The sequence below is a fragment of the Syzygium oleosum genome, unplaced genomic scaffold (genome assembly GCF_021117445.2).
Source record: "Syzygium oleosum isolate NSW1041296 unplaced genomic scaffold, Sole_v2.1 Sole_v2.08, whole genome shotgun sequence".
Lineage (NCBI taxonomy): Eukaryota > Viridiplantae > Streptophyta > Magnoliopsida > Myrtales > Myrtaceae > Syzygium > Syzygium oleosum.
In genome coordinates this window covers 2,286,987-2,314,881 of record NW_026607492.1, presented here as the reverse complement: position 1 = coordinate 2,314,881, position 27,895 = coordinate 2,286,987, and the positions used below count along the sequence as shown (strand labels likewise).

Below are 27,895 nucleotides of genomic sequence, written 5' to 3'. Positions count from 1 at the left end.
TTCCTTGATCACTTTTCTGTTCCGGGGAACAAAAAAACTAACTGATGTTTACTAAATGGATTTCTGTTTTTTTTCTGTTCCGAAAAATAAAAGAACAGAAAAATAGATAAATAGAAACATTACTAAACAGGTCCTTATCTTTTCTCTATTGCATTGTTTAGCAATTTCTAGTTTTAGATTCTTTGCTCGCATCTCCAAAGACAAAATCTCATATGAACTCATCCAATGGCAATGTGTTACAGAATTTACTGCAATAGGAAAATATATAGTATGAAATATGATCTTTTTAATGAACTTACCCCGACTATACTATAGTTTCTCATAACGTAATCTGTTTCGTAAAATGAGTTCAGATAATAATTACATGACGTTCGTGGCAAAGGAGTTTGACTTTTGACACATGGGCATGTCAGCAAAGACTGCTTTTTGACTGGGGCGGGTCCCGCTGGAATCTCTCGCTTTAGTTTGAAGATACCCGCAAAGGAAAAGTTATGCGGAGGAGTAGGACACGTCCAAAAAAAAGGATTAAATTTTAAGAATCAAATCTTTTTTTCCCAAGCTATTCTGGTCCACAGCTCACAGCTCTGCACGGCGCCATAGCCATCACACCCACTAAGTTCTTCTTTTCTGGTCATTTTTCAGTTTCAAAATGTCAAACCTCCCCCAAGGTAAATGGATAGCCTTTTCCTTTTCTTTGTTTACTTTCTTCCTTTTGCTTTTGTTGTAAAGGACAACTCCACCAACAGCTGTGGCATTGTAAAAGTTCCTTCTCTACAACATCAATGATCATAAACTGGTACTAGCATATATATGAACAGTAGTGGGTAAAAACCCTTTTATGATGAGTGTGAAGATATGGTTCCTATTCACTCTTTTCTTGAGTATATCCTTTTGCATCTACACTAGTCAGCAAAAATATGCACCGGGCGAGATAATAGCTGACCTAGCTTGTGTCACAGAGCTTTGCTTTTCGTGGTATGCATGACTTCGAACAATTTAGTGCGATTTGTATACGATCAAGACCCTACATAACAATTGCACAAGAGTTTTGAGTATACTTCGAAACTTAGATATTTGTTTTTCCATGATGAATCTCGCATGTATAATACATCGACGATCTAAAGCCATGTGGCATGAGAAAAGTCAATTGCGGAAGGAACCAGCAAGGGTAATGCTCCAAGTCATACCACGGAAACGATGACCTAATTGGTTTGGTAAATTGAAGCCGTTTGACAAAACCGAGGAGAGAAGGAGACAGTATCGGGTTTAAAACAATTCCGAAGTGATCTCCTGATTAATATCACGTTATGAGCAAGTATATGTCTCTCAGGCGATCGAGAAAACTCGCCAATATTTAAGAATGTGTGGAGAGGTTGTTTGGTGCGCTCAGATGAGAGATATATACGTCTCTAACATGATCTTGTCTCTGATTACTCTAGAGTATAAGTGAGAGAGCTTTGAAAGTGGCTGACCATATGCACCTTATCACAATTGGCGACATTGCGCATATACTTTTAGCCCATGAATGTGTGGTTCCTGTCCATACCCTCTACTACTCTTCAAGGAGCTGCGTCTTTTCCATCACATTCTCCTTCTTCTTCATGCAGATGAGAGAGAGAGAGAGAGATTCTCACGCATATTGTGCATTGTCTGGTTCTCTTCTTCGTACCCTTGAGGGGTCATTGAGATATGATGAGGCCATCATTTTTGGTCCATGCAAAAAAGCAATACATGTTTGTTAAAACCACATGAGAAGTCAAACGGGAAAGAGAGACCGAACCTTTGAAAGATAAAAAAAAATAGATGCGTCTGGAGCTCTCTTTGGGAATATTCATGCAATAAAATCAATTGTTTTTATGATGCTTTTTCCTATGTTTTTCCTTTCTCCGAATTGACACATTGACATTATTTGAGCATCCACGACGCATGATGAATAAAAATAAATGCGTCCCGATGAAAATACGAAAGCCTTCTTCCCCTTACTCGATCTAATCATTGTTGTTTTCTCGTTATAGGAAGTGTTTCAAACTCTAAGACCCCCAATTGATATGATTTAATAGAGCGAGACTAGACGACAATTTTAATTTATCGGGAGCTCACTCTCAAGACACGAAAATGAATTTCACAGCTTTTTGGTGTTGGGAGCACGCAGTATAAGCCCACTACTTTCACCTGAGGAAATCACCAAGAAGGAGCTCAAGTCCGAGCCCATCAACATACCCAGTAGGATCCAACTTCACTCAAAAGCTTAAACAGATGAGTTATGAGTCAACTAGGGTACTTAACTGCTCAACACCACACCGATTCTCTGATGTTAGAATTTCTAACACAACTCACACGTAAATCTCAATAATAGTCCGATGCTGAAGATTCAAGTTAAGATAAGTTGATGCGGAAGGATACCACAATGGAGGAGGAGCAGACTTAACACTGAGCTCACACGTGAGAGGGAGACTGTTGATATCCATGTGTAAGTTGTGTTAGGAAGTCCTACATCGAAGAATTGGTGTGGTGTCGAGCAGTTTATATATCTTAATCGGTCCATAACTCATTGACTTAAGTTTTTGAGTAAAAGAGAGTCCAACTGAATATGTTGACAAATTTGGACTTGGGCTCTCTCTTGCGATCTCCCCAGGTGAAGGTATCGGATTTCTGTTACACGCTCCCAACATATGATATAAGAGCCAATGGTAGATTGGTGGAGCCCTAATATATTCCGTTGTTTGATGAATATTTCAAGGAAAGAATCTAGTGATCAACGCAGTTTCCGGGTAGGTGTGCATTGTGGTGTAGCAACGCGGTCTCATGGTAGCTTTCATGGTTCGATCTGGAGAAAGAAACTAGGAATGAAGATGCACATTGGAGATTCAAGTTGAAATAAGTTGATGCATAAAGATACCAGAATTGATGAGAAGCATACCTAACACTGAGCTCACACGTGAGGGTGAGATTTTTGAAATGCACGTGGAAGTTGTGTCAAAAAGTCTCACATCAGAAAATTAGTGTGGTCTTGAGCAATTAATATATCTTAATTGATCCACAATCCAATGGCTTAAAATTTTAAGTGAACATAATTTCAATTGGATATGTTGACGAACTTGAACTTGGGCTCTCCTTTGCGATAAAGGTATCAGGTTTGTGCTGCGCACTCCCAACAATTAGCAATACCGAATTCAAATTGACTCTATCACAACACGATTCACGATCGAGCTCCCAAGTTATAAGTTAACTCTTCCTGAGAAAATCGCAATTGCTTGTACTGCTCATCGTACATGGAAATATTTATATAATGTATTGTTTAACAGATTATGAAAAGAAAAGATCTACTAAATATTTCTAACTAAAAAATATACCAAATGCTAAGCTAACTAAAAAATAAAAGGTAAGTCCTAACTAATGATAAGAAATACACCATCTATTAGAAAAATAGGACGTAATCTTTAACAAATCTTCCGTAATACCCCCCTCAAGTTGGTGCACGGAGATCATGGATGCCCAACTTGCTGACGAGAGATGTAAATCAATCTTAGACCAGTGCCTTGGTAAAGATGTCTACCAGTTGAAGTCTAGTAACTACATGCTTGGTTCTAATGATGCCCGACTATAAATTTTCACAAATAAAATGGTTGTCAACCTTGATGTGCTTAGTCCGTTCGTGAAATACCGGGTTTGCTGCGATGTATAAGGCAGCTTGGTTGTCATAATAAAGACTCATCAGTTTATCGTGCAATACCCTAAGGGACACCAATAAAGTGTGCAACCAAATCAGTTCACTAATGGCAATTGCCATGATGCGATATTTAGCTTCAGTAGAGGGACGAGAAACTATGGTCTACTTCTTGGTTCTCCAAGACATGGGAAAACCCTCGAGCATGATAAAGTAACTGGTAATTGATTGCCGAGTGATTGGGCAACTTGCCCAATTGGAGTCACAAAAGGCAGTCAAGTGAAGTGAAGTCGAGAACGATAACTAAATCCCTTGTCCAAGGGCTTTTGTTGCGATATCGAAAAACTCATATAGAGGCTTCCCACTAGTACTCCTTTGTTTCCTGCATGAAGTTGGAAAGTTTGTAGACTGGATAACATAATTCAGGCCGAGTGAGAGTGATAAAGTAGACGTCCCACTAATTGACGATAGAGATTTGGGTCTGTCATGGCAGGTCTAGTTGTTGTAGCTAACCGGTGTTGTTGCTCCATCGAAGAAGTCCCTAGTTTAACCACTAGCATGTCGCATTACGATAGGATGTCAAGTATATAATTTCTATAGCGCATAAATAACCTCAAAGTCTCCCGCATCACCTCAATTCCCAAAAAGTACTTTAATTGACCAATATCCTTGATATGAAAACGCTCATCAAGATATCGTTTCAATGCTGCACATTGTTATGAATTATTGCTTGCCAAGATGAGATCATCAACATACAGCAACACGGCTAAAAAAGTACTGCCACGGGAATATGTGAATAACGAGTAATCTGCTAATGATTGATCAAAACCATACTCGCTCAATGCATTAGAGAATTTTGAAAACCAGTTTCGAGATACCTGTAGAAGACCATATAAGGACTTTTATAGTTCATATACACAATTCGAGCCCATTGTTGAGAAACCTTATGGAAGCTTCATATTAACTTCCTCATCCAAGTCGCCATGTAAAAATACATTGTTGGCGTCCATATGATGAAACTCCTAATTAGAAACCAATGCAACTGCAAGAAGACAATGTACAGTGACTAAATTAGTCACTAGTGCGAAGGTTTCATGGAAATCCACATCCTTTATCTGGGTGAATCCCTTAGTGACAAGACAAGCTTTATATCGTTCAATACTTTTGTCAGCTTGACGATTGATTTTATATACCCACTTGTATCCTATGGGTTTATCATCATCTGGCAAAGTTGCCAGAGTCCAAGTCATATTATCTTCGAGTGCCTTCATTTTTGTCACCACCTCTTCTTTCCACAAAGGATTTTTAATAGCCTCGGTGTAATTTCTAGACTCGATATCAGAATTAACAGCTGCAAAAAAAGCGATGTGAGGCTCAATAAATCGTTCATAAGAAATAAACTTCTCAACTGGATAGACCGTACCTAAAAATATCAATGGATTGGGACGTGGAGTTGGGATCTTCGGTTGGACCATATTGCACACATAATTTCGAAGATGGTCGGTTGTCTTTTCTGTCGTGCAGGGCAAGTTGGGATTGAAATTTAGTCATTAGGCTATTCGCTCTCTTTTACTTGGACCGCATTGTCACAATCATGCATCGCATTTTCTTCATGAACTTGGGTTGGCAACCTTTCTTCCTCCTGATGAGGTTGATTCCGCTCACCATCAAAAAAGTCTAGCTCACGAGTTGGTGTCAAGAGAGGAAGAGAGGTTTGATTCTCGTGTGCAAGTTGCTGAGCAAACGAAAAATTATCTTCATAGAAAACAACATCACAAAATATCAATAATTCTTCAGTTTCCAAATCAAAAACTTTCCAACCCTTCGTATCATATGGATAACCAAAAATACACACTTGCATGCCATTTCTTAAAATTTATCTTTGCCCTTTGATGGTTTGTGAGCATAGCACAATGCACCGAAAACTCGCAAATGACTATAATTCGAGGTTTTCCCAAACAGAAGCTCGAAAGGTGTTTTCCAAATAATAACGAAGTATGATTATAATTGATTAAATAAGCTACAATTAATATGCATTCTCCCCAAAACCAAATTGGTAAATTCGCTTGAAAACAAAGTGCCCTCGTTACATTGAGAATGTGTTGATGTTTTCTTTCAACCCGCCCATTTTGCTGTAACATGTAGGTGCATGATGTCCAATACATGACTTTACTTTTATAAAAAAAATCCTTCATGAAACTAAAAAGAAATTCACAGCCGTTATCACTCCAAATAATTTTAACTACTCGACCAAATTGGGTTTTTATCATATAATAAAAATTCGTGAAGAATTTGTATGTCTCTGATTTTTTTCTTCATCAAATAGACCCAAATTGCTTGACTATAATCATCAACAATAGTTAAACAATGGGAAAATTACCAAAAAAAATCATAATCCTATTGCAATTGTACCAATTCAGTTCTAAACCTTTTTTTACCAAATGAGTACTAAACATTTTGCATTTGTGCCAATTCAGTCCATCCGGCCAATTTTGGCCAGAAATCGCTCACTTAGACGTCGGTCATCCTACGTGGCATTGACGTGGAATATTTTAAATTTTTTTGAATTTTTATTTCTTTTTCCTTTTTTTTCTTTTCTTTCTTTGTCTTTTTTTTCTTCCTTCTTCCTATAGCTAGTCGCCGGAGAGAGCGTCGCTTGCCCCTGGGGAGGTTCAACCTCACCAGGGGCGGCGAGGCTCGCCCTCGCCAGCCAAAAGAAGAATGAAGAAAATAAAAAGAAAGAGAAAGAAATAAAAAAAATTCAAAAATATATTGTTAAAAACTGTTCAAATCGGCGACGACCACGTCATGTAGGATGGCTGATGTTCATGTCAACAATTTCCAATCAAAATTGGCTTGATGGACTGAATTGAAATAAATGCGAAAGGTTTAGGACTTAATTAGCAAAAAAAAAGGTTTAGGATTTTTTTTGGTAATTTTCTCGTTAAAAAATAATGTGTAGCCGAGGGGTACCCTATCTGATATAGCCCCCAAACATCACAATGCAACAAATAAAAAATTTCACCGACTTTATTGTTACTTAAAGGAAGTGATGAGCCGGTTTGTTTTGCACAACAACATACATCACAAAATCAATTCTTTCTTTATTTATCTCAGTATCGGTGATCAAATTCAAAGCTTGTCGTGATGGGTGCCCCAATCATTGACGTCAGATGTCAATATTTAGTCCCTTGACTACTGAAAAAGCTAAATGAGTGCACATTCGTCCAAGATAATAAACCTCTTCTCAAACATACCCATTCCAATCGATCTCTTCGAGGCTAGATCGAGAGGAGAATAACATTACCAAGCATTGCAAACTCGAACTCAACTTTCCGACATAAATAAAATTACGCTTAAAGTTTGGGACATATAGCACATCATGCAAAATAAAATCAAGACTTAAATAAACATCTCCTATTTTGGTGGCATGAGTCACTTTTCCACTGGGAGTTCTTATGGGATATGCCCCCTTGACATTCCTTGATTGGTTTAAAAGAAAAACCTGCCCCGTCATATGTTTAAAGGCTCCACTATGGATAATCGAATTCATGGAAAGATCATTGGGCCAATAGAGCTTAGCTAAGAGTTGTTCATTAGAAGTGGCGATTTCATTGCCGTGAGCAAACTAACCAAATGCTGATATTGATTACTGCTTATTGTTGTTGTTGTCTCGATACCCTTTGGACCTCCTTGATTGCTATTTACAACAGTGCCAAAATTGTCGCTACTTGTTTGTGCAAAGTGTATGGCTGCTACGGGAGTATTCCCTGTGTGTGCCTTTCCACCTCGCCTAGGCTCCCAATTTTGAGGATATCCAATCAACTCCAAGCAATGACTTTTCTCGTACTCGACTTTCCCACAGTGGTCACATTTAGGTTTCTCGAATAGTACTTTCCTAGTGCCTCCTCTTCCAACCGAGAAAGCATCACCCTCAATCTTCTCTTCCCTCCCCCGGACAATTAATTGTTGACGCTTCTCCTGTGCAATCGTAAAATAAACCTTACCGAGAGACATAAGTGGTTCAAGGTTGAGAATTTGAAAACAAACATTCCCATAGATTTCAGCATTGAGGACCACAAGAAACTAGTGGATTTTCTCCACCTCCTTCTTTGCGTACTTTGTGACTGCTACACAAGTACGTTCTAAGGCGTTATCATAGTCATAGAGTTCATCCCGTAAGACCTTCAATTTGGTGTAATATTCCATCACCAAGAGTCCTCCTTGCTGTAGCAGCCCAATCTCAGTTTTGATCTCATAGATGCAAGGTTCGTTACCTAGGCCAATCTCTCCTTCACCTCGTTTCACATTACCTTTGCTTCCTCTGCATATGCCATGCTTCCCTATAGACTCTTGTCGAGGGAATTGAAAATCTATGAAACTACTATGGAATTACAAATGTCCCAGTCATTAGATTCAAGTGATGTCGGATCCAGCTTCTCTAACGATATGTTGATAAACCCAAGTTTGTTTTTCACCCACAATGTGCATCTCATTGTCTTCAATCATGTTGCCTAATTATCCCGGGCCAACACGCATGAAATGAGTACGCTTCCGGGATTGTTGAAGGTGTTGAGATAATACAGTTAGAAAGAGCCGATCACCTTCTTTGCAAATGATGCTTCCTTGGCCATATCACAAACAATGTGGGTCAAATTGTGTTTAAAACTCCTTACTCCGATACCATGAGAAAATCGCAATTGCTTGTATTGATTATCGTACAGTACAAATATTTATACAAGGTATTGCTCAACGGAGATTTACTAAATATCTGTAACTAATTATGTAAGATATACCAGATATTATGCTAACTATAAATAGAAAATTCTAATTAATGATAAGAGATACACCAAATAGTCGAAAAACAGAATGTAAATCTTTAGCAAATCTTCCGCAATATTCCTTGATCACGCTTGCCTCTTACTTGATCTGATAAGAAGGCCGTATCTCCCTTTTAGCATTGACTAACAACAGATAGGCTACTTCATTGGCTTGTCTTGAGCTAAGCTCCATTTCACAGTGGCCACACAAGCTGGAGATTTCTAATACAATTGGCTTCGCCTTCCGCCTACTACTCGGTCTTCCTGGCAAGGGAAAAAACCACTTCATAATTAGTCTCCGTTGTTAATGTTTGAATATTTAAATCATAAATCACTACAAAATCTCACATTATATCATAGCAGAAGATCATGAGTTCAAATCTTTCCAAATTTCATTTGTTTTCTCAATTAAATATGTCCGGCCACCCTACAACATTACCAAACTCATTTCGTGCTATACAGCCAATCCTTGCTATATTCCCAGCTTTTTTATTATCGAATATATTCCCAGCTTCATCAAGTGCACAATCACAATTGATTTTGACATAACCACTTTCGGTTTCTGCCAGTACCTCGGAACCATGCCACGAGCCAAGGCAGGGGGGCTTCTCTTCTTATCGCTCTCATGTTTAACCTGAAAGAACTCATACAGTACACTGCATAAGGATCAAGTACCCTACGTTGAAAAACAGCTTCCCATCTCCCCTTCCAGATGTACCAACAAGTCAGCAACACCCTGGTCATAAACTCCCACTTCGTCTCTACACTCCTAAAATTCAAATACTCATGCAACAGCCTGTCAACAAATGGAGTAACATGACCTTTATTCAACACACAAGCCAAACTTCCAAGCCATACACTATTAGTCCAATCACAAAAAAAAGCAGGGCATATCCAATAGACTCTTCATGAGAACAAAAAGGACACTTAGTTGTTCTGCTAATCCTCCTTCTAAACAAATAACCAAGAGCTGCTATTGCATTAGTACATTTTCTCCTGCAAACATGTTGAATCTTTGGAGGTCAATCAGTTTTTTCAAATGAGTTGCCAAAGCTGCTTATCATCTACATGGGATGAGGATGGCTGATCTGTAATGCATCTATCTTTCCTCCTCTGGATAAACCAGTACCCAGTCTTTACAGAAAAGCCCAGTTTTTGTACGGGACCATATAAGTTTATCATCACCTGCTCTTGGACAAATAGGCATAGCTCTAATATTCAAGGCTTCTTCCTCCTTCAGCAAAAGAACCACATCTGACAGTATTAGTAAGTTACTAACGATTAATATGACAATCAAGTTACCAGTCATACCTTTTTTTAACCGACGATATCAGAAGTTTACCAAGAACTACAGAAATCTACCAACTACGAAATTTTTTGTTTCCCAGATTTTCCCTTCAATGGATCCTAGACTCGCCCGTGATCAATACTAGTCAGTTCGGTCACGTATATATGTCCATCAATGTAATGAAAACTGGTGGATTCCTAAACGACACATCAACAATAGTTGCCCAAAATACATATTCAAACGAAAAGAGAGGCCCAGCACATGAGCCCAATAGAAGTTGAATTGCAACATTTCATCTTCTCAGTTCACTAGAGCTCGACCAGCTATGATTTGCCTATGTATAGACAGAATCATGTGGATATCGACTCCCAAAATAGGGAGTCGAGAGACAGCTAATGCAAACAAAATGATTGACTCTTCATCACCTGTCAGTGGAGTAGTTGACGTTGATGTTTAACTAAATTATTTTTGTCTTGACATGTGTCAACCACCACATACAAATGTTTTTCACCCTTCAATAAATCAGAATGTTCACGTAAAGAAAAACAGAAATTCATAAGTTGCGGCATCGCTTTCTTTGATTGGGCTTCGACGTCAGATATGCAATTGCTTCGCCTGAATTTTCTTTGGGAAACAGCAACCAAATCCATGTTGAATAGCTCAGTTTACCAAAAAAAAATCTTTTTTTAAGGACAATATGACCTTCTGATAAAGAATTAGTAATTGCCAATGACCATTTAGTAGTTCTTCGTGGTTGCTAAGTATACCCTGTGATTGTATGTCACCTTTACTCGTCACGAAAGCATTTGATTCTTGTCCTGGATCGGAGTTGTTCCTATATGAGACAAATTACATGATTGATTCCTCCTCTACTTTGGTAGCAATATATAGAACTTAAGGTAGATGGAATGACCAACCAAATGATTGATTTGGTGGAGCTAGGCCTAGCTATTGTATATGTCTTGCCAGATATAATGAGGACAAGGGTATGTGTACACACTTTAAAGATAATAATAATAATACCCATCACCAACTTTTACCAAAAGTGGTGTTTTGATGATCAGCATTAAGTTATTGTTTACCAGATTAATGTGTTGAGGATCCCTTGATGATGATGCAGTAAAGTAATACTATATATTAACTGCATTTTTTCTCATTAGCCATGTCTAATTGATTAATGAAAGACAAAAGCCTTCGTCCAGATGGATAAGCCCTGGTCCAGGTGGATACTCATCTCATTTCTTTAAGAATGCTTAGCATATTGTCAAGTATGATCTTGTTCGAGCCATCATGAACTTTTTTTCAGGAGTCGAAGCTGTCAAAAGCGTCGACCTCTGCTGCTATTGCATTGGTACCTACAGTTCGAAATGCCTCCAGAATGACTGAGACTATAGGCCCATTTCCTGTTGCAATGTTGTATACAAGTGCATAACCAAGAGCCTTCCCGATAGATCAAAGGTAGTACGCTCTGTATCTATCATTGGTGAACAGCACAAGGCCATTTCTGGTGGCAAGGGGTTACAACAAGAAGACTTTCTCCTCATATCCATGAGATGGTTATTGAAGTTCCTTCTAAGTTGCTTGATCAAGCTGCTAAGATAAGTGTCTCTGAATCTTCATGCTCCTTGTTTGCCTCGCACGCTAAAGCTGAGCTAACTAACTTGCCGATGTAAGCATACCGGTAATCCGACAAATACGTAAATTAGTACATTGCTCTTATGCAGTGCATGTGAACACATCAAGATGTAAGTTAAATATTATGTGGATTGAATGGCATTTTCGGCTCCTGGATGCTTTATCGACAAAGAGAATATAGGATTGGTGCTGGCCAGGCCAACCAAGGCCAACTTTGATTCTCCAATCCAAGATTTAGAAAATGATATTCCACATCAGATCATGCACCACGTGTGGGGATGAGATAGATCAATATATACCCCTTAATGACCCACACGTTCATGGTTTTTCTCTGATTTTAATTTGGATTTGGACTTGATTAAAGGTCCTTTTTGGGCAGCTAATTTAGGGGTTAGGGAAGGTGCACCGTCAGAATATGCTGTGGTTGTGATAGTGCTCAATGACCCACTATCCTTAATCAACCAAACTCCTACTTCATGTCATCACAAGCATCAACTCCTAATCATTCGAGCTTTGTCCTCATCCTGTCCCACGAGTATCCTTAGATTCTCCCCCAGGCTCTTCATTATTCCATTGCAGACTAAAAGATAGCCTCGAATTATGTCTTGACACGATTATTCGAGAGAGCACAAAAGGTAGAAATGATTTGGTTAGCCATGGGGTTCTGCTTTATCCAACGTTAGGTGGTGTCCTGACAGGGCGCGACTTAGTTTGGTGGTCCTGGGGAAGATTGACTTTTCCTATCTTCTGCTAGGGCAATGAGTTTGACTTGTTCCATCATTTGTCGATGGAGACTCCTAGAGTTCTCAAATAATCATATAACCTAAATTATAGTTCCAACAGCATATCTCTCGCTTCTCGAGACATAAGTCAACATGGACGATTTAGATACTCTTTAGAATACCCAAATTACTCTTGAAATTCGATGTGTTATCCGCCACTCACTGCCCGTGAATATGTTACTAATCGAATAACATAAACAATCCATTCCGTGCATTTAGTGACCATGTATTTTGTATATGAATGATCTATCGCGATTATAAGTAGTTTCAAAAGATAGAAAATATTACTTATTTCGACAAAACTCTAAACTAGCATAAGGTTTCTTAATTAATAGGGTTCCAACCGATCTCTTAAATCTTTTCCAAAGCACTCTCGCCATACGTTTATCAATGCACAAATCCAAAGCACTAAAGTTCATAATGATACCGCTCCTTTGACAATAATTGTGGCCAACTAGTATAGCCTTTCCTCTATCTTTAACTCCCTTTTTTCAAAGGCAATTCACGGGTGTGTATTTTGGCCCACTCGCTCTATCTACTTTTAGGCCTACAATAGATTTGACAGATTAATATTAAGTGACATGATAGAATTTAAACAAATGTTTAAACAATAAATGGATCGGATTCAACATCTAATAACAGGCCGCCATATTATTTTCTACACCAATTTTGCAAGCCAAACTTGCTATTATTCTAAAGGAATAAGTTATCACCAATAACAGAAAAGAATTGACTCGGATGTCATCATCTTGTAAAGATACCATCACTGCTATAACCTCCGCAACATTTGTCAAGAAGTCACATCTATGTTGTAAGCGACAGCGCATTGTGTATCTTTTTTCACTGCTTAATCTTATACTACTGTTCTATACTGTACTAAACCATACTTTAATACACTACTGTGCTGTACATTGCAATAGCTCAAAAGTGTGATATTGAGTTTCATTGAAAAAAAAATGGATGTTCCTTTGATCCTGTACCTGGTTCAGTTTTTCAGCAATTTACCAAGACAAGCAATGTTCATTTGGCCATCTCAACCGATCCCCTCTTTTTCCTAACTTTTGGAAAAGGTCAACTGTCAATTCTCTGAAGAGCCGTTAATTGCGCCAACTTTGTTATAATTCATAGCAAAGACAGAATTACTTACTTGTTACCAGCTCCACAGAGACAGACAGACAGACAGACAGAGAGAAAGAGAGAGGGTAGGAGAGGAGTCACCTTCCTTATGGCTTCAACCTCAGACATTCCAACGCGCTGCAACCCCACCTACACATTGAATTACCTGTATTGACATATCCCCCATTATTCTGCTTCCCATTTTCCCAATCTACCCTAACCGTTATGAGAAAGCCAGAGGGTTTCTTTCCTCTTCTTCTCATTGTTCTGTCTGTGAGCTGAAGAGGCTATCTATATATATCTAACCAAGCAAACAGAGACCTATCAAGTATCAAAGTCCTCACCTCTGTCTCTACTTCCATCTGTTCGCCTGGTACTGAAGGTTCCTGAACTGGGTCTCTCTTTGCTGGTCATACCACTTCAAGGTATGACTCCTCTGCCACCTGCATTATCTGTTCCTGTGCATAGATTGTCCACTAATTTAACACTTCGCGAATAGGATTGAAATCGCATCCATGCAGTCGTGTCAATCGCTTCTGTTATGTTGTTTTGTTGTTCTTTTTGGTTTGATCGTGGAGTCCCAACGTCCTATTGCGATGTGTCTTCTGTCATTCTTATCATGTTTCGGAACTATGAGTTCTGCTGATTCGCAATCTTGGAAAAGCACCGAAACAACGTCATCTCTCAATACTTCTTCATATAGCATTGAACAACGCATGGGATGGATGACACCGTTATAAGTAGGCCTTTTTTTTTGGGTGCCCTCTTCTAGTTTAGAAGGTCTTATTATTGCCTATAAATTTGTCCTTCTGGATAGTGAAGCGCTCTCGAGTGATTAGTCCCAGCATTTAGTTTGTTTGCAGTGTATGCATGATCATGTTTTCATGTTGCTTTAGACATTTTGATACATAAGAAAATGGATTTGACATTTTTCCAGTGAAATGCCGGGACTAGTCATGTATGATTCAATGGGAGATTACAGAATCGATGATTCTGGTGGAAATCAGTCATTCTACAAGGAGAACTCCACCCAACAATTTTCTCCAAGAAGTCCACTGAGTCCACACACCCCTAGTCCTCATAGTGATTCCGATGATCTGGCCCTGGATGGTGTGGTGGACACCTCGATCGAGCAACTTTATTACAATGTATGTGAGATGCAGAGTTCCGATCGGTCCCCCTCAGGGCCCAGTTTTCTGTCATACGGAGAGGAGTCTCGGATTGATTCAGAGCTCTGCCATCTTGTCGGTGATTTCGGAGCATTAGAAATTATGAAAGAGGTTGTGATTGAGAAGAAAGAAGAGGGTGACCGAAGCAATTCTAGTGGCGGTGACTCCACTCCAATCAATGGTAGTGAGTTCACCAAAAACCCGAAAGCAACGCCGAAGCAGAAAACACTGAAATGCACGATGAAGAGAACTGCTTCCAAGGGGAAACCTCCAAGAGGCAAGATAAGTCAGAAAAGTACTAGAAAACCAAATCCCACTTCCTCCGCGAAGAAGCAACGAGATCCTACTATAATTGCAGCAAGATCCCAACAAGGAGTCGGTGATTCTACTGATACAGGACTAGAGAACCTGGACCTTGGACCTTTCTTGCTGAAACAAGCAAAAGACATGATGTGTGCAGGAGAAAATCCACAGAGAGCCCTGGAAGTGGCTCTTCGAGCTATGAAAGTTTATGAAAAATGTTCAAATGGCAAACCGAATCTAGATTTTGTCATGTGCTTGCATGTTTTGGCAGGAATACACTGCAACTTAAGTCAGTTTAGTGAAGCAATTCCCATTCTTGAACGCTCAATTGAAATACCGGTATTGGAGGAAGGCGAAATACATGCACTTGCAAAATTCGCCGGGTGTATGCAGTTGGGTGACACTTATGTAATGCTTGGACAGATCGAGAACTCAATCTTGTGTTACACTGCAGGTTTGGAGATACAGAAGCAAGTTTTAGGTGAAACGGACCCACGAGTGGGCGAGACATGTAGGTACCTGGCTGAGGCTCATGTTCAGGCATTACAGTTTGATGAGGCTGAGAAACTTTGCCAAATGGCTCTTGATCTCCACAAGGAAAACGGGTCATCTGCTGCTTCTCTTGAGGAAGCAGCCGACCGGAAACTCATGGGACTAATTTGTGATTCAAAAGGAGATTATGAATCTGCCCTTGAGCACTATGTACTAGCAAGCATGGCCATGGCTGCCAAGGGCCAGGAAATAGACGTGGCTCTGATAGATTGTGGCATAGGAGATGCATATTTATCTTTGGCTCGGTATGATGAGGCGATGTTTGCATATCAGAAGGCACTTACGGTGTTCAAGTCGACCAAGGGGGAGAATCATCCATCAGTGGCTTCAGTCTTCGTCCGATTAGCTGACTTGTACAACAAGATAGGGAAGTTTAGGGAGTCCAAATCTTATTGCGAGAATGCACTGAAAATTTACGGGAAACCCAATCCTGGGACACCCTTGGATGAGATAGCTAATGGGTTGATTGATGTGTCTGCCATCTATCAATCCATGAATGAATTGGAGCGGGCGCTGAAGTTACTTAAGAAGGCTTTGAGAATATATGAGAATGCCCCAGGAAAGCAGAGTACAGTTGCAGGAATAGAGGCCCAGATGGGAGTCATGTACTACATGATGGGGAACTATTCTGATTCCTACAACACTCTGAAGACAGCCATTTCAAAGTTCCGTGCCAGTGGTGATAAAAAATCTGCTCTGTTTGGCATTTCTGTGAACCAACTTGGCCTTGCCTGCGTCCAGCGTTATGCCATAAATGAGGCTGCGGAATTGTTCGAAGAAGCAAGAGATATTATGGAGAAGGAATACGGGCCTTATCACCCAGATACCTTAGGTGTATACAGCAATTTAGCCGGCACATATGACGCGATGGGCAGGTACAAATTATTTACGTTTCCTACTGTTAATTCTTAGCAGAGTAAGGTCACTTTTCCATATTTTGCATCCTATATGTCATCTTATTCTCTCTATTATGGTTGGTCCATGTTATTTTGAGTTCTTCCTTCTTTAGTTGATAATTTTTCCCCTTATAAAGTGGAAGCTGGGAATTCAATATTTTGGCATGACAGCTTTAATAGGATTTCATCGCCAGAGCTGACAGTAACACCAAGCTTCAAAGCAGTTTTCAATTATGAATGGAAGTAACTAAATATTATATAATTGTAGCTTACTAGTTCCAGTGATTCTTTAACATATAGTAAAGAGTGTTTATTTTGTTCTCCATTGCATCTGGATCCTGTTGTTTTTATGAAGTTGGCGTGGGATGTGATCATATTCTCAAGAGCATCCGACATTGTTTTCTAACGTAAACTTTACACAAGCTCTTTGTTCCCTCTAGCTTGAATATCATATCATTCACTTTCCTTTTGACACATATAAGGTCGGACGACGCAATCGAGATTTTGGAGTATGTTGTCGGAATGAGGGAGGAGAAACTTGGAACGGCAAACCCTGATGTGGAAGATGAAAGGCAGAGGTTATCTGAGCTTCTGAAAGAAGCAGGCAAGGTCAGGAACAGAAAATCCAGGCGATTAGAAACCTTACTTGACACCAATACCGACACCATAAAAGATGAACGAATCAGAGTACTATAACAATCGAATGTACCTATATAACCGTGGTGTAATATATAGTTTATGGAGGATTAGGTGGACGGTTCCTTTGTTAGGTCCCTGCTGGCGAAATTGGACGAATAACAGCACAGCAGCAAACCGTCCTGGTTTTACTAGTGGATATTGGATTTTAGTGTGCTTAAACATTTCATTCTTGCACTTGGATGTTTGGGGAGCTGAGTAACGTTCTTGTCATGGACTCATTTCTATTTGTATATGTGAAGTTTGGATTGAAAAGTGGTAATGCATCATTTTCTCTTCTTGGTACACCAAACTGATAGCAGCAACTTCCGTAAGTTTCTACTCTAAGAAAACAACTGGCAAGTGGCTCTACACTATATCTGTTTTTCCTGGCCTATGTTCCTAAAGATTACGATTTCATTCATAGCTAGATGCAGTTAGAGAAGTAAAGAGGTTTCTGTAATAGTCTTCCATGTAGTTATTTTACAACGCCCTGTGAACTGAGCAGAGTAAATCTCTGTAACTGGAGGATTATGTTTAACCATCATTCTGCTTAGAGGGCAATTACCTGAGCTTTTAGACCTTAAAGCTGAGGAACATCAGTTCCACTCAAAGACTTCAATCAGCAATGCTGATATGTAGTAATTGAATTGACTAGTACTACAATTCAAAGCTTGAAACATAGTGCCCCGCCTCTTTCAATATATAAGGTGGTCTTGGGCCTCTCTCACTCCAAAGCCAGCTAAGAAAGTGGGGCTTTCTCTCACACTTATAAACCGATCACCAACTCTTTCCACAACTGATGTAGGATAAACCCCAACACGATAGAGGTTTCCAAAATGTTCCTACTAGAATTATGAAGACATCGGGTAATATGGAAACCTCAGTTGGCTTCGAAAACTCTCAGAAAGACATGTTTGAATTTAGTGACACGCTCAAGACATCAACCAATTTTTCCACACGTCATGTGGTAGCATCAAGAATTAAGATAACATTACTCCATTGTTTATTTTCTTTTTCGCATGTAAGTACTGTGATATAGTATGTCTTTGCACATTCAATTCCCGTCAGAGTGCTTTCAAATCTATTCAGAAAATCTGTTCTGTGAAGGAATGAGGAGGACCGACGTTACTGGCCACCGACTAAGAGCTGGTGGATAAGATCCAAAAGTAATATCCAACTCTAAATTCCAACTCTGGCATGTAATATCCAAAAGTAAAATACTTCCGGGATGTATCGTATATGGTAACGCTCAAGAAATTAACACTAGTTCTCGACCCACTTGTGGTCATGGATTCTTTGAAGCATGACAAGACTTCTTAATTGAAACTGCAGGGTAAGAGAAAAAGCCACTGAGGATTCGGCTTGCGACCCATTTGTTGGCCGCCTCCGAGTAGTGTATGCCATCCCAACTTATGTGTTTCGATGGATCCTCACATGGATTGCCATATACGGTTCCATTTACTATAGCTTTCTTGCCACAATCAATATGGTAGCCATAGTAACTGCCACAGCAAAAACTAGATGGATCAACGAAACCTGCACCACAGTGCCACAATCATTAAACTAATGCCAGGACAGACTCCACAACCATCCTATGACAGGCAAGAAAAAACGAAATGCAAATACCTTGATCCTTTGCTTCACTAATCAAAGAATATTTGGCTGAATACACATCAACATATGTGAACACAGCCGCCGAAAGCTGTGCCCTTAGCTGTAGGATCCTGTCCTTAAGCTGCTTGTTGAAGTCTTCAGCCACCTCATTTTGAGGCCTTACACATCCATTCTGATCCAGATTACCGGGTTTAGACTGGTCATATATGATAGAGTATGGCAAGCACCCGATGGGCCCCGTGTTATGTACCCAGAACACTCTGGCCCCTTCCTCATAGAGTTGCTGAGACATAAAGCTGAGTGAGTGTCGGAATTTTGAGAACATGCGGTAATTATTGATCGAGTCTGATGCTTACATGCACTGCCCGAGAGAACTGGCTCAAAATATCCGGAATGGAGGCTATGACTTGCTCCACCGTCGTATGTTGAAAGCCATATGCAAGATCATTCTGTCCGATGTCAAAAGTGTAAAGAGCCTTCGAGAAGTCTTGAGGCCTGGGCAATCTGTAACTGAATGCCGAGCTCTTTTCTGCTGTCCAAATTTGCCAATTCAAAACCAAACGACATGTAGTCTCGTATAAGCAAAACTATATGCAGAGAGGTCTACGAAGGAAACTCACTGGACTGGTTGAGCCGATTATAAAGGTCAGTGACACGAGACTTGAACCTCACAAACTGCGATATTTGGATGCCAAGATGGAACGGACTGTAGCCACCAGGCCGAATGGACGAGCCACCAGTCGCAAAGTTTGCACCATGTCCGAAATTTGTTTCGATCGAGTCTAGATATGCACTCAAATATGGCAATTTAAGATCTTCAGCTGCACAAAACAGTATTATCGGACATAAGAGTTCAAATGTAGAAGGTAAGAAAGCTTTTCGATAGGAGTAATTATGAATTATCAACTACAAGCTCAAAAGGTCAAATTGCCGCTTTCGACTCTACTGCTCTATAGCATACTAAAGAAGCGGTAGCTGAATCTAAGGCAGGGCCGACATGGCTGAGGCTTGTCACGTTAGTATTTCAACAACCGGCACCGGCAACCATCAACAGTTGCACCTGAGAGCAATTCAAAAGCCCATAGAATACTCACAAAACGCACTGTATAAGCCAAGCTTTTCGCACGATAGACGTGATCGTTCATTTCAAAGATTTAAATGGCGAAAACAGCTGCGCCACCAAATATCTACAGGATGCTATTCTTTCTGCAGTACGCGACATGCTGAGAGCAAATCACACACAGAACCCGTGGCCAAGACAAACCGAACGCCATCCTTCCACGTTACTGCTCTGCTACGCTCACTCCATAACATGACTGACAGAATTTTATACCTTACTCGGCCTTTGGGCTAAAAGATCAAATGACTGACAAAGATACTACCAGTCACTGGACTGCCGAGAGTCTGGTCCGGTAAGAGACCAACGGTTGAAAGAAAAGGACACAAGATATCCTGGATGTCGCCCCAAGGAACGTCAATTGCACCAAAAAACAGAGGATGAACAAACACTAACCGGTCTACATCCACTACTTTTGCTAGTAAATTACTAGCCGAGCCGACTCACCAATGAAATCGACGATGAGACGACCATCGCAGAACCTGCCGGAAGGATGTCCGAAGAAGGTCTCGCCGTTGGGCGGGGCGACCTCGGACAGCGCCGCGGATATCGCTCCGGTGTCCGAATTCGAGTCGCCGAAGTTGAAAACCGCCGAGAACTCGCATCCCGTCGGGCTGCCGCCGCCGCCCCCGCCGCCGAGAGCTCCGAGCAGCTGGATCAGCACCAAGCAGAGGAAAGGCAGCCTGACCGAGGAATACATGGCGGACGGCTAATCACAAAGCTCTCAAAAGCAAGAAGCTTAACAAAAGGGCATTCGCTTGCTTCAACACAGAGAGAGAGAGAGAGAGAGAGAATGGTGAGTGCACTGACATGGAGGAAATGATTGAAGATAGATATGGAGAGGAACGAAGATGGCGACGATGGTGTTCGACAGTTCGACCGCGTTCCGCACCAGACGCAGTGATTGCGGACGAATGTGGAGTCCCACCCCCACGCCGCGTGATGAAATCTTGGCTTCACGTACAGCAGCTCACGAGGCTTGCCGCATGCAGTCCCACGCAGCCAAAAACGCCATTAATAAATATATAAAACTGAGGGATAATGTAGCACGTCCGCCCTTTCATTACAACCTCAAACGTTGTAATCATAACTTTCTTTTGACTAGTCAAAGTTTCGCCCTTTTTTCTTCCCACACTTTGACCGAATCAAAGTCCCACATTTTACTATTTATCACCGAAAATTCCAAATAGATACGTCGCGACACATTTACTTCAAATAAATTTTCGTATCACAAAAAAAAATTTAAAATTGATATAATCGTTGTTAGCTTCTCTCCAATACCCCCTTTGAATTACTAACACGGATAGGCTCTGATATGGATTTAACGTAAAAATTCAGCATAAATGACTTGTAGAAAAAACAGCATCTCGAAATTCAAGCTCATTCGATGGATCTAGTTTATGAGGAAGAGAACATCTTCAAAAGTGTAAAGAGCTGAGGTCTCTTCTGCTGTCCAAATTTGCCAATTCAAAGGTCGTTAATTTGAATTGGCAATTTAACGACTTTGAATTCTCTTCTGCTGTCCAAATTTGCCAATTCAAAGTCGTTAATTTGAATTGGCAATTTAACGACTTTGAATTGCCAATTCAAAGTCGTTAACAATTCGACCCCAAAAAAAAAAAAGTCGTTAACAACGATATTACATAACCAAATGACATGTGGTCTCGCACAAGCGAAACCATATGCAGAGACAGAGAGGTGTCTACAAAGGAATCTCCCTGGACTGTTTAAGCCGATTACAAAGGTCAGTGACGCGGGATTTGAACCTCACGAGCTGTGATGTCTGAATGCCAAAGATGGAACGGGCTGTAGGTACCAGACTGAGGGTGCACTGACATGGAGGAAATGTCTGAAGATACAGTGGAGAGAAATGAAGATGACGATCATGATGTTTGACTTTTCAACAGTGGCCCGTACGTTACCAGACGCAGTGAGCGAAGTGAGCGAGTGAGCGAGGAAGAGTGCAATGCAGTCCTGCGGAGCCAAAACACAATAAACAAGTAAATAAAAACCGAAAACGACAATGGAAGTTCGGAAGTTTTCGAATTCAAAATCGGGAAGAGATCATCGATCGGGACGAGTTCGAGTTGGCGAGGGTCGTCGTAAATCACACCGAAGTGTCAGATTCAGAATCCGCTTGCCAGAGAGCAGGCAACAGTGCTATGGAGTTTCTCTGTCTAGCACATCTCATGGAACACGAAAATGCATTAACATGCAATCACAAGTCAACTAATAGTAGGTAAGGCATGAATTGGATTGACCTATTTTTCATGTCAGGAGAATTTCAATCCTTCTCATGAGGCAAAACAGTTTGGAGTTTCAATGAACTAACCCACCCTCGCACTTGATTTAGCCAACTCAAGAGTCAAATTTAGCTATTTACAGTTTGATCTGCGCCTTCGTGCAAAATCTCTAGGCCCGACAAAGTTCGGGAGAATATTGTATTATCTTTAACTCAAAGATTAGGGACGGACCCTGAACTCGGGCTCAAGCAGTCGCGACCCAAAATATCGATGCTGACATGAATGGTTCGAAGCACGTAAAAGAAGAGCGCACAACGTCAATTTCATAAAAACAAGGAGCACATATGGAAAATTAACAGTTCAAAGAAAGAAATACAGGTCCACAAAACTTTCAGGAAAGCACACACATACATCTTCATGTACGTACAACAGAGTATGGTTCATCATGAGACTTTTCTTTGAGGATAATCTAATACCCTTTTTTCTGCCGCAATCAAATCAATAGTTTTGACAGTGAAAAAAACAAGAAGAAAGATGACCTTGCTGTGATTCATATCTTCTATGAGACTTAAATACAAATTCTAGCTTGAATAAATGGCAGCCCCTAACCAATGATTCTAGGGACTAAAAGTGCAAAAAAAAAATAATAGCATCGAAGAAAATTAAAGCTGCACCAGTTACTAAACCGGCTGCTTGTGCAATTGCCGCGAACTCCACGTAGTATTGACAGTCGAACACGGGAGAATAATTGTCGGGAGCCTCATACTTTCCTCCACATGAGGGAAATCGATTGTGTAATGTAGGCCACGACTCTCGTGCCTGGCCAGGGCGCTGCTCACGACCAGCTTCGCGCAACAAAAGAGATTCCTCATTTCACAGGCCTCAAGCGCGACCATAGTCGGTTCCCATCCTCGCTGAAACAAGAACTTCTCCCATCGAGTCTCCAACTCATGGATCTTTTCCTCCGCACTCTCTAATCTTGTGGTGGACCTAACGATTCCTACATACTCCCACATGACAGACTGCAGGTCCTTCCTCACTTGCTTTGTAACGTTCAAGGTGTCGTCCATGACGCTGCTCTGGAGGGAAGAGGGCATGACAGGCCGTGCCCACCGGCCCGATCGGCCAACGTAAAAGCCTGACTGACTCATGTGATCAATTGAGGGCTGCACAGCTCTTCGACCAAACACCAGTGCCTCGAGCAAAGAATTGCTTGCCAGTCTGTTCGCTCCATGCAGTCCAGTGCAAGCAACCTCTCCGGCCACATAAAGGCCTCTCACATTGGTCTCCCCTCGGAGTCCAGCCCGGACCCCACCGCACATGTAGTGAGCAGCGGGAACTACAGGGATTGGCTGGCTGGTTATGTCTAGACCGTACTTGAGGCACTCGGCGGCTATGTTGGGAAAATGTGCTAGAATTTGCTCTCTGGGTTTGTGACTTATGTCAAGAAGCACGTACTTCTCGTTTCGTTTTTTAAGCTGATCATCGATACTTCTTGCAACCACATCCCTTGGGGCAAGCTCTTCTCTCTCATCATATAAAGGCATGAACCTTTCCTTGGCCAGATTGTAAAGGATTCCACCATCGCCTCTGACAGCTTCGGTGATGAGAAAAGCATTTTCCCGGCTCTTCTCTGGTTTAATGGGCAACCCTTTGTCTGCTAAGGCAGTAGGATGGAACTGCACAAACCTGTAAAAGTACATAAATACTGCCCTAAGCACAAGTACAGAGCATTGGTTCAAAAGCCAATGGAAAGCCAACAGACAAAAGCCAGAATAAGAGGCTTTTATCTTGTGCTCGTGGTTCTTGAGGTATATATGGAAAGGTCAAAATTACAATCGAAAGTTTGTAGTGCATAACAACAAATTTGTGTCTAGACTTTCCTGACATTAAGAACACACCATACAAAATTCATAATTTACAAAGTCAGAGCCACCAAATACTATACAAACAGTAGCAGGTCACAATGAAAGTCAAAAAGCCAAATGCCACCAGTATTTTTCTATCAGAATCCCAGAAAGATACACTTTTGATTCCAAATATATGTTCTAGGAATTAAACTGTTGGTAAGCAATGCATGAAGATTTTGTTCTCGATCTTCAATCATGTGGAAATTGTTACATTTATGATCAGTACGATATTCATAAAAATCCACAGCTGAAACACAAATGACAAGACACGCTTAAGTACTCTAAATATATATATCAATAGCAGCAGTTAGCAAGTATATACTCACTCCATATTAGAAATCACAGCCTCGGCCCGATGAGCCATGGCTATCCCATCTCCAGTAGCCACCTGTAAAATAAAGATAATTAATTAACTTAATCTCGCTCATCCCAAATCTAAGTATAAAAGGTTGTATTGTATTCAATTGATACATAATTTCTTTCTCCAGAAATTCAATTTTGAGCTACCAACTGTACTTGTGATGACATCTAAAAGAGAGAATGCATACTCACGGCACTGTTGGTGAATTTTCTACAACTGAAATGATAGTACATCTAAGCAAATCAATCAAACTGGGGAAGAGTTGAAGAATCCTAATTCTACTACTCTTCAACTACCAAGAAACAGAAAAATTCATGTAGTTATGTTTTACAAAGCAACATTTTCCCACAATATCTCTACATTTACTATCAGGAGACTTTCGAGCAGAACAAAGCTTAGAAGCAGATTAGTGCACACTTTAAGTGTGCTCCTGTACTTGCATTCAAAACCCTTAAATTCTAGCTTGACAAGCTATAGCCAGTATGCGAGAGCATCGAGATTCCTGAATAATTATCAGAAAGGCTTATTGGATACGTTTTCATGAGTCAACTTGATATACATTTGGAATAAGTAGCATCTCAGACCACCAAAAACTCTAAGTTCAAAGTTTATTTTGGTTCCGCATCCACTTTTTAGAATTTGATGTAGGCATGATAGCTGGCACCAAATCCACATCTTGCTGAGGTCAAGAACACTTAAAAGAGAAAGAGATGAGGCACAAGAATAGCTTGGCAGAAAACATATACCGGAGGATTTGTAGTCGTTGGATATATATGTCCAGCCCCACCTGATGCAAGCAAAGTCACCTTCGAAATGAACCGAACTACCTGAAAGATTAGAAAAGGAATTCTTCAAGTTATAATGCGAAACCTTCCAGTAATTCTGCACGGATAGTGACAATTCATTTCATCACAACCTCCAGAGTTTCAGTGTTTAAAGTGTCAACGCCATGACAAACCGTCTCAGAACCATCCTGCAATGGCAAAACTTATACGCATTAGTGGTAGTATTCATTAGGGTAATACTCCAAAATTCCTCCTGGTATGAGCATTACAATCATATGGTCCAAGACAGAAACCATCCAGGAAATGGAAAAGGGTGAAGCGAACCTGAGAGGTGAGTAAATCTATCGCAAAATGATGTTGAAACATGGAAATATTGGGATCGTTTACAACCGCTTGAAGCAAAGCCCGCTCAATCTCTCTCCCAGTCATATCAGCAGCATGAACAATTCTGTGATGCGAGTGGCCCCCCTCCCTTGCTAGATGCAGGTTCCCATCCTCCCCATGATCAAATGATGCTCCCATGGCAATCAATTCTCGAATTCTGTCAGGTCCTTCTGTGCAAACAACCTGGGAGGAGAAAGAAACAATGTTGGCATTTCTCAGTCATTTTGCCTGTCAATGGCTATTCATTCCCAGGCTATGGATCTGGAAATTATCCTGAATTCAACAGAGATGATCATCGAGAGTGTACAAAACCCAATATTTGCCTCAGTTAATCAGCATAAGTGTATCAATTGCCATATGACCAACCAGTGCCACGATGTTTAAGAGAGAAGGGGTTGTGGTACTTAATTGCATTTTATAAGTTTGTACTGTAAGAGCAGCTCCAAAACACATTGGTATCTGACAGTCTACTCTCTAAACTTAAATGCACCTAAACAGACCATGTAAAGAAATGCAAAGGAAGACCATTGAAACTTATCTCTCTAAAGTCTCAAATCTGGGAAATTGGAATTCATAATGACACAAGAGGATGGTCAGTCATCTATCTTGGCACTTACCCTAACAGTCTCCTCATCACATAGATAAGCACCTGCAACAATTGTGTCCCGCATGTGGCTCTCTACAGAATCTGAGGGACAGAGCACAGCACTAACACCACCCTGAGCATAATTTGTGTTGCTCTCATGAGGCTCGGCCTTAGTAATTATGGCAACAGATCCATGTTTTGCCACTTCAAGAGCATAGCGCAGGCCAGCCACCCCACTTCCAATGACCACAAAATCAAAAAATTTTGTAGAACCATCTTCTAAGCACGACTTAACAGTTGTTCTACTCGGCTTCCAGCTTTCATAGAACGGGAAACGAGAAAAGTTATATCTCTGGGTCTTTAAGGATTTTGATACCCCGTGTGACCTGCAAATTGAAGAAGACATACCATTGGATTGAGAACAAACAATTGATTAAGCTCAAAGGTGGAATACTCCAATGCTTTAAGTAATTATGCGGCGAAAGGGTTCCCGCAATTCAATGATGAGATGCAACATGCCAAGAAAATCTGATCATTCAAAATCTCTCGTTTCCGGTTTCTTTTCTGCCACTCACTGATCCAGCTCCAAACAGGTGAGCCACCCAGACACCACTCTATGGTTTATATTTACAGAAGTATTGACACTGTCTGAACCAGTTTGAGCAGTCTTCTAGTCCATTGGAGTTTTTCCAAACAGAAAGTGAACTAACAGTTAAATGCACTCTGAGATCAGAACATGCGCGTATCCAGTTCTCGCCAATTACCATGAAAGATCTTTCTGCATGCATCTTTTAAATGCTGCGACTGAAACCCAAGAACTTTGACGAAAATGTTGCCCCTTGTAGATCGTCACGCTGTAGTGCAAAGTGCCGCTTCCAGCTGGAAGAACAGTTGTCATTGCAGTTCTGCTACATAAAAAAGAACAGAATCTAAGTAAAACACAAAATATATTGGGAAAAAAGCCCCCAAATTCATAAACACATTAGGGTATTATGTTCTTTTCACTCGAGGACATCCATTGTCAGCTTTGAGAACCCGCCACAGAAAGAAATGGAATAATTGTAGAAGGGTACTATTACGTTTATAGAATTTGCATATATGAAATCATCCCACATCCCAGCCCTGCAAACAAAAACGAAAAGAATGACACCAAGGGAAATTTTTGAGACAATATTCCTCGTCACCATGCTGTTTCTCCAGGAGAAAAAGACCGTTCTTCTTCAATTGACTCGTTACCTCACAATACATATGAACCCCCCCAGACCGAGCATATACAAACTAAATTTGCAATTCCGTACCCAAACATGATCGATTTTCACATGAAAGAGACCAAAAACGAAGAAGAGGAAGGCGCAATGAGCAACCGAAAAAGCCTAGACCGCAGAAACAAAAACCAAGAAGAAGAAGAAGAAGAAGACGAAAGACAAAACGGGCAAGCAGGCAAATCCAGAAATCCATCAACCCAGCAACCACTAGCCAGCGACAAAATTCAAACCAAGAACGAACATTCCCAGATTCCAAGATCGCGAGAAGAAGGAGGAAACTCCTCACCAAAGGGTTTCGTCTTTCTTCTCCTCCTCCTACGCAGCCTTTGTCGTGGAGAGAAAAACTCCTGCAAGAACCCGACCAAGACCAACGACTACCGAAGTCCAACGAGAGGAAGTGTCCGACGACTGACGAGGGAGAGGATCCGAGAATATTACGACCCGGTCTTTGATTTCTTTATGCGAAGAAATCGAAGGCACAAGATCGCGAAGAGGATTCAGAGGGAAGAGAAACGAGGGGGTGAAGAGAGAAAGGAATCCTACAATTCCGAGACGCCACGCCCTCCCCTTTTTTTAAGAATAGAACCGGCGCACCCCCGGCCATTTCTTGAAGTTCGCGCCTTGTGCGCCGCCATTTTTTTTTTTATCCTTTTCTTGTCCTTTTTCTGTTCAAAACTGTTCCGATTCGTTTGTCCCCCCCTCGGGCAAATTTGTCCTGTATTAC

At 40.8% G+C, this 27,895-nt stretch overlaps 3 protein-coding genes across 5 annotated transcripts; 1 reads left to right on the top strand and 2 right to left on the bottom strand.

Annotated features, from left to right (window-relative positions):
* The first annotated feature begins 13,409 nt into the window (after positions 1-13,409).
* LOC115688269 (protein KINESIN LIGHT CHAIN-RELATED 2) lies at positions 13,410-17,179 on the top strand. Its single transcript, XM_030614039.2, has 3 exons — positions 13,410-13,733; positions 14,246-16,207; positions 16,711-17,179. The coding sequence occupies exons 2-3, from the start codon at positions 14,250-14,252 to the stop codon at positions 16,922-16,924; spliced, it is 2,172 nt and encodes a 723-aa protein (XP_030469899.2). The 5' UTR covers positions 13,410-13,733; positions 14,246-14,249; the 3' UTR covers positions 16,925-17,179.
* A 785-nt stretch (positions 17,180-17,964) lies between these two features.
* On the bottom strand, positions 17,965-20,611 carry LOC115688279 (GDSL esterase/lipase At3g27950). Of its 3 annotated transcripts, XM_056313745.1 has the most exons (6): positions 20,448-20,611; positions 20,085-20,320; positions 19,141-19,341; positions 18,877-19,052; positions 18,533-18,803; positions 17,965-18,442 (listed from the first exon to the last, which is right to left on the bottom strand). In XM_056313745.1, coding segments are annotated over exons 1-6 (1,137 nt in total). In that variant the 5' UTR covers positions 20,450-20,611; the 3' UTR covers positions 17,965-18,191. The 3 variants fall into 3 exon arrangements, with proteins under 3 accessions (XP_056169720.1, XP_030469920.1, XP_030469922.1); XM_030614060.2 differs by lacking the exon at positions 20,448-20,611 and having other exon boundaries at positions 20,085-20,441; XM_030614062.2 differs by lacking the exon at positions 20,448-20,611 and having other exon boundaries at positions 18,877-19,049; positions 20,085-20,441.
* A 1,774-nt stretch (positions 20,612-22,385) lies between these two features.
* LOC115688278 (L-aspartate oxidase 2-a, chloroplastic) lies at positions 22,386-26,811 on the bottom strand. The gene is made up of 7 exons (XM_030614054.2): positions 26,671-26,811; positions 25,938-26,292; positions 25,261-25,503; positions 25,068-25,124; positions 24,898-24,978; positions 24,117-24,178; positions 22,386-23,569 (listed from the first exon to the last, which is right to left on the bottom strand). The coding sequence occupies exons 1-7, from the start codon at positions 26,802-26,804 to the stop codon at positions 22,561-22,563; spliced, it is 1,941 nt and encodes a 646-aa protein (XP_030469914.2). The 5' UTR covers positions 26,805-26,811; the 3' UTR covers positions 22,386-22,560.
* Positions 26,812-27,895: the final 1,084 nt, after the last annotated feature.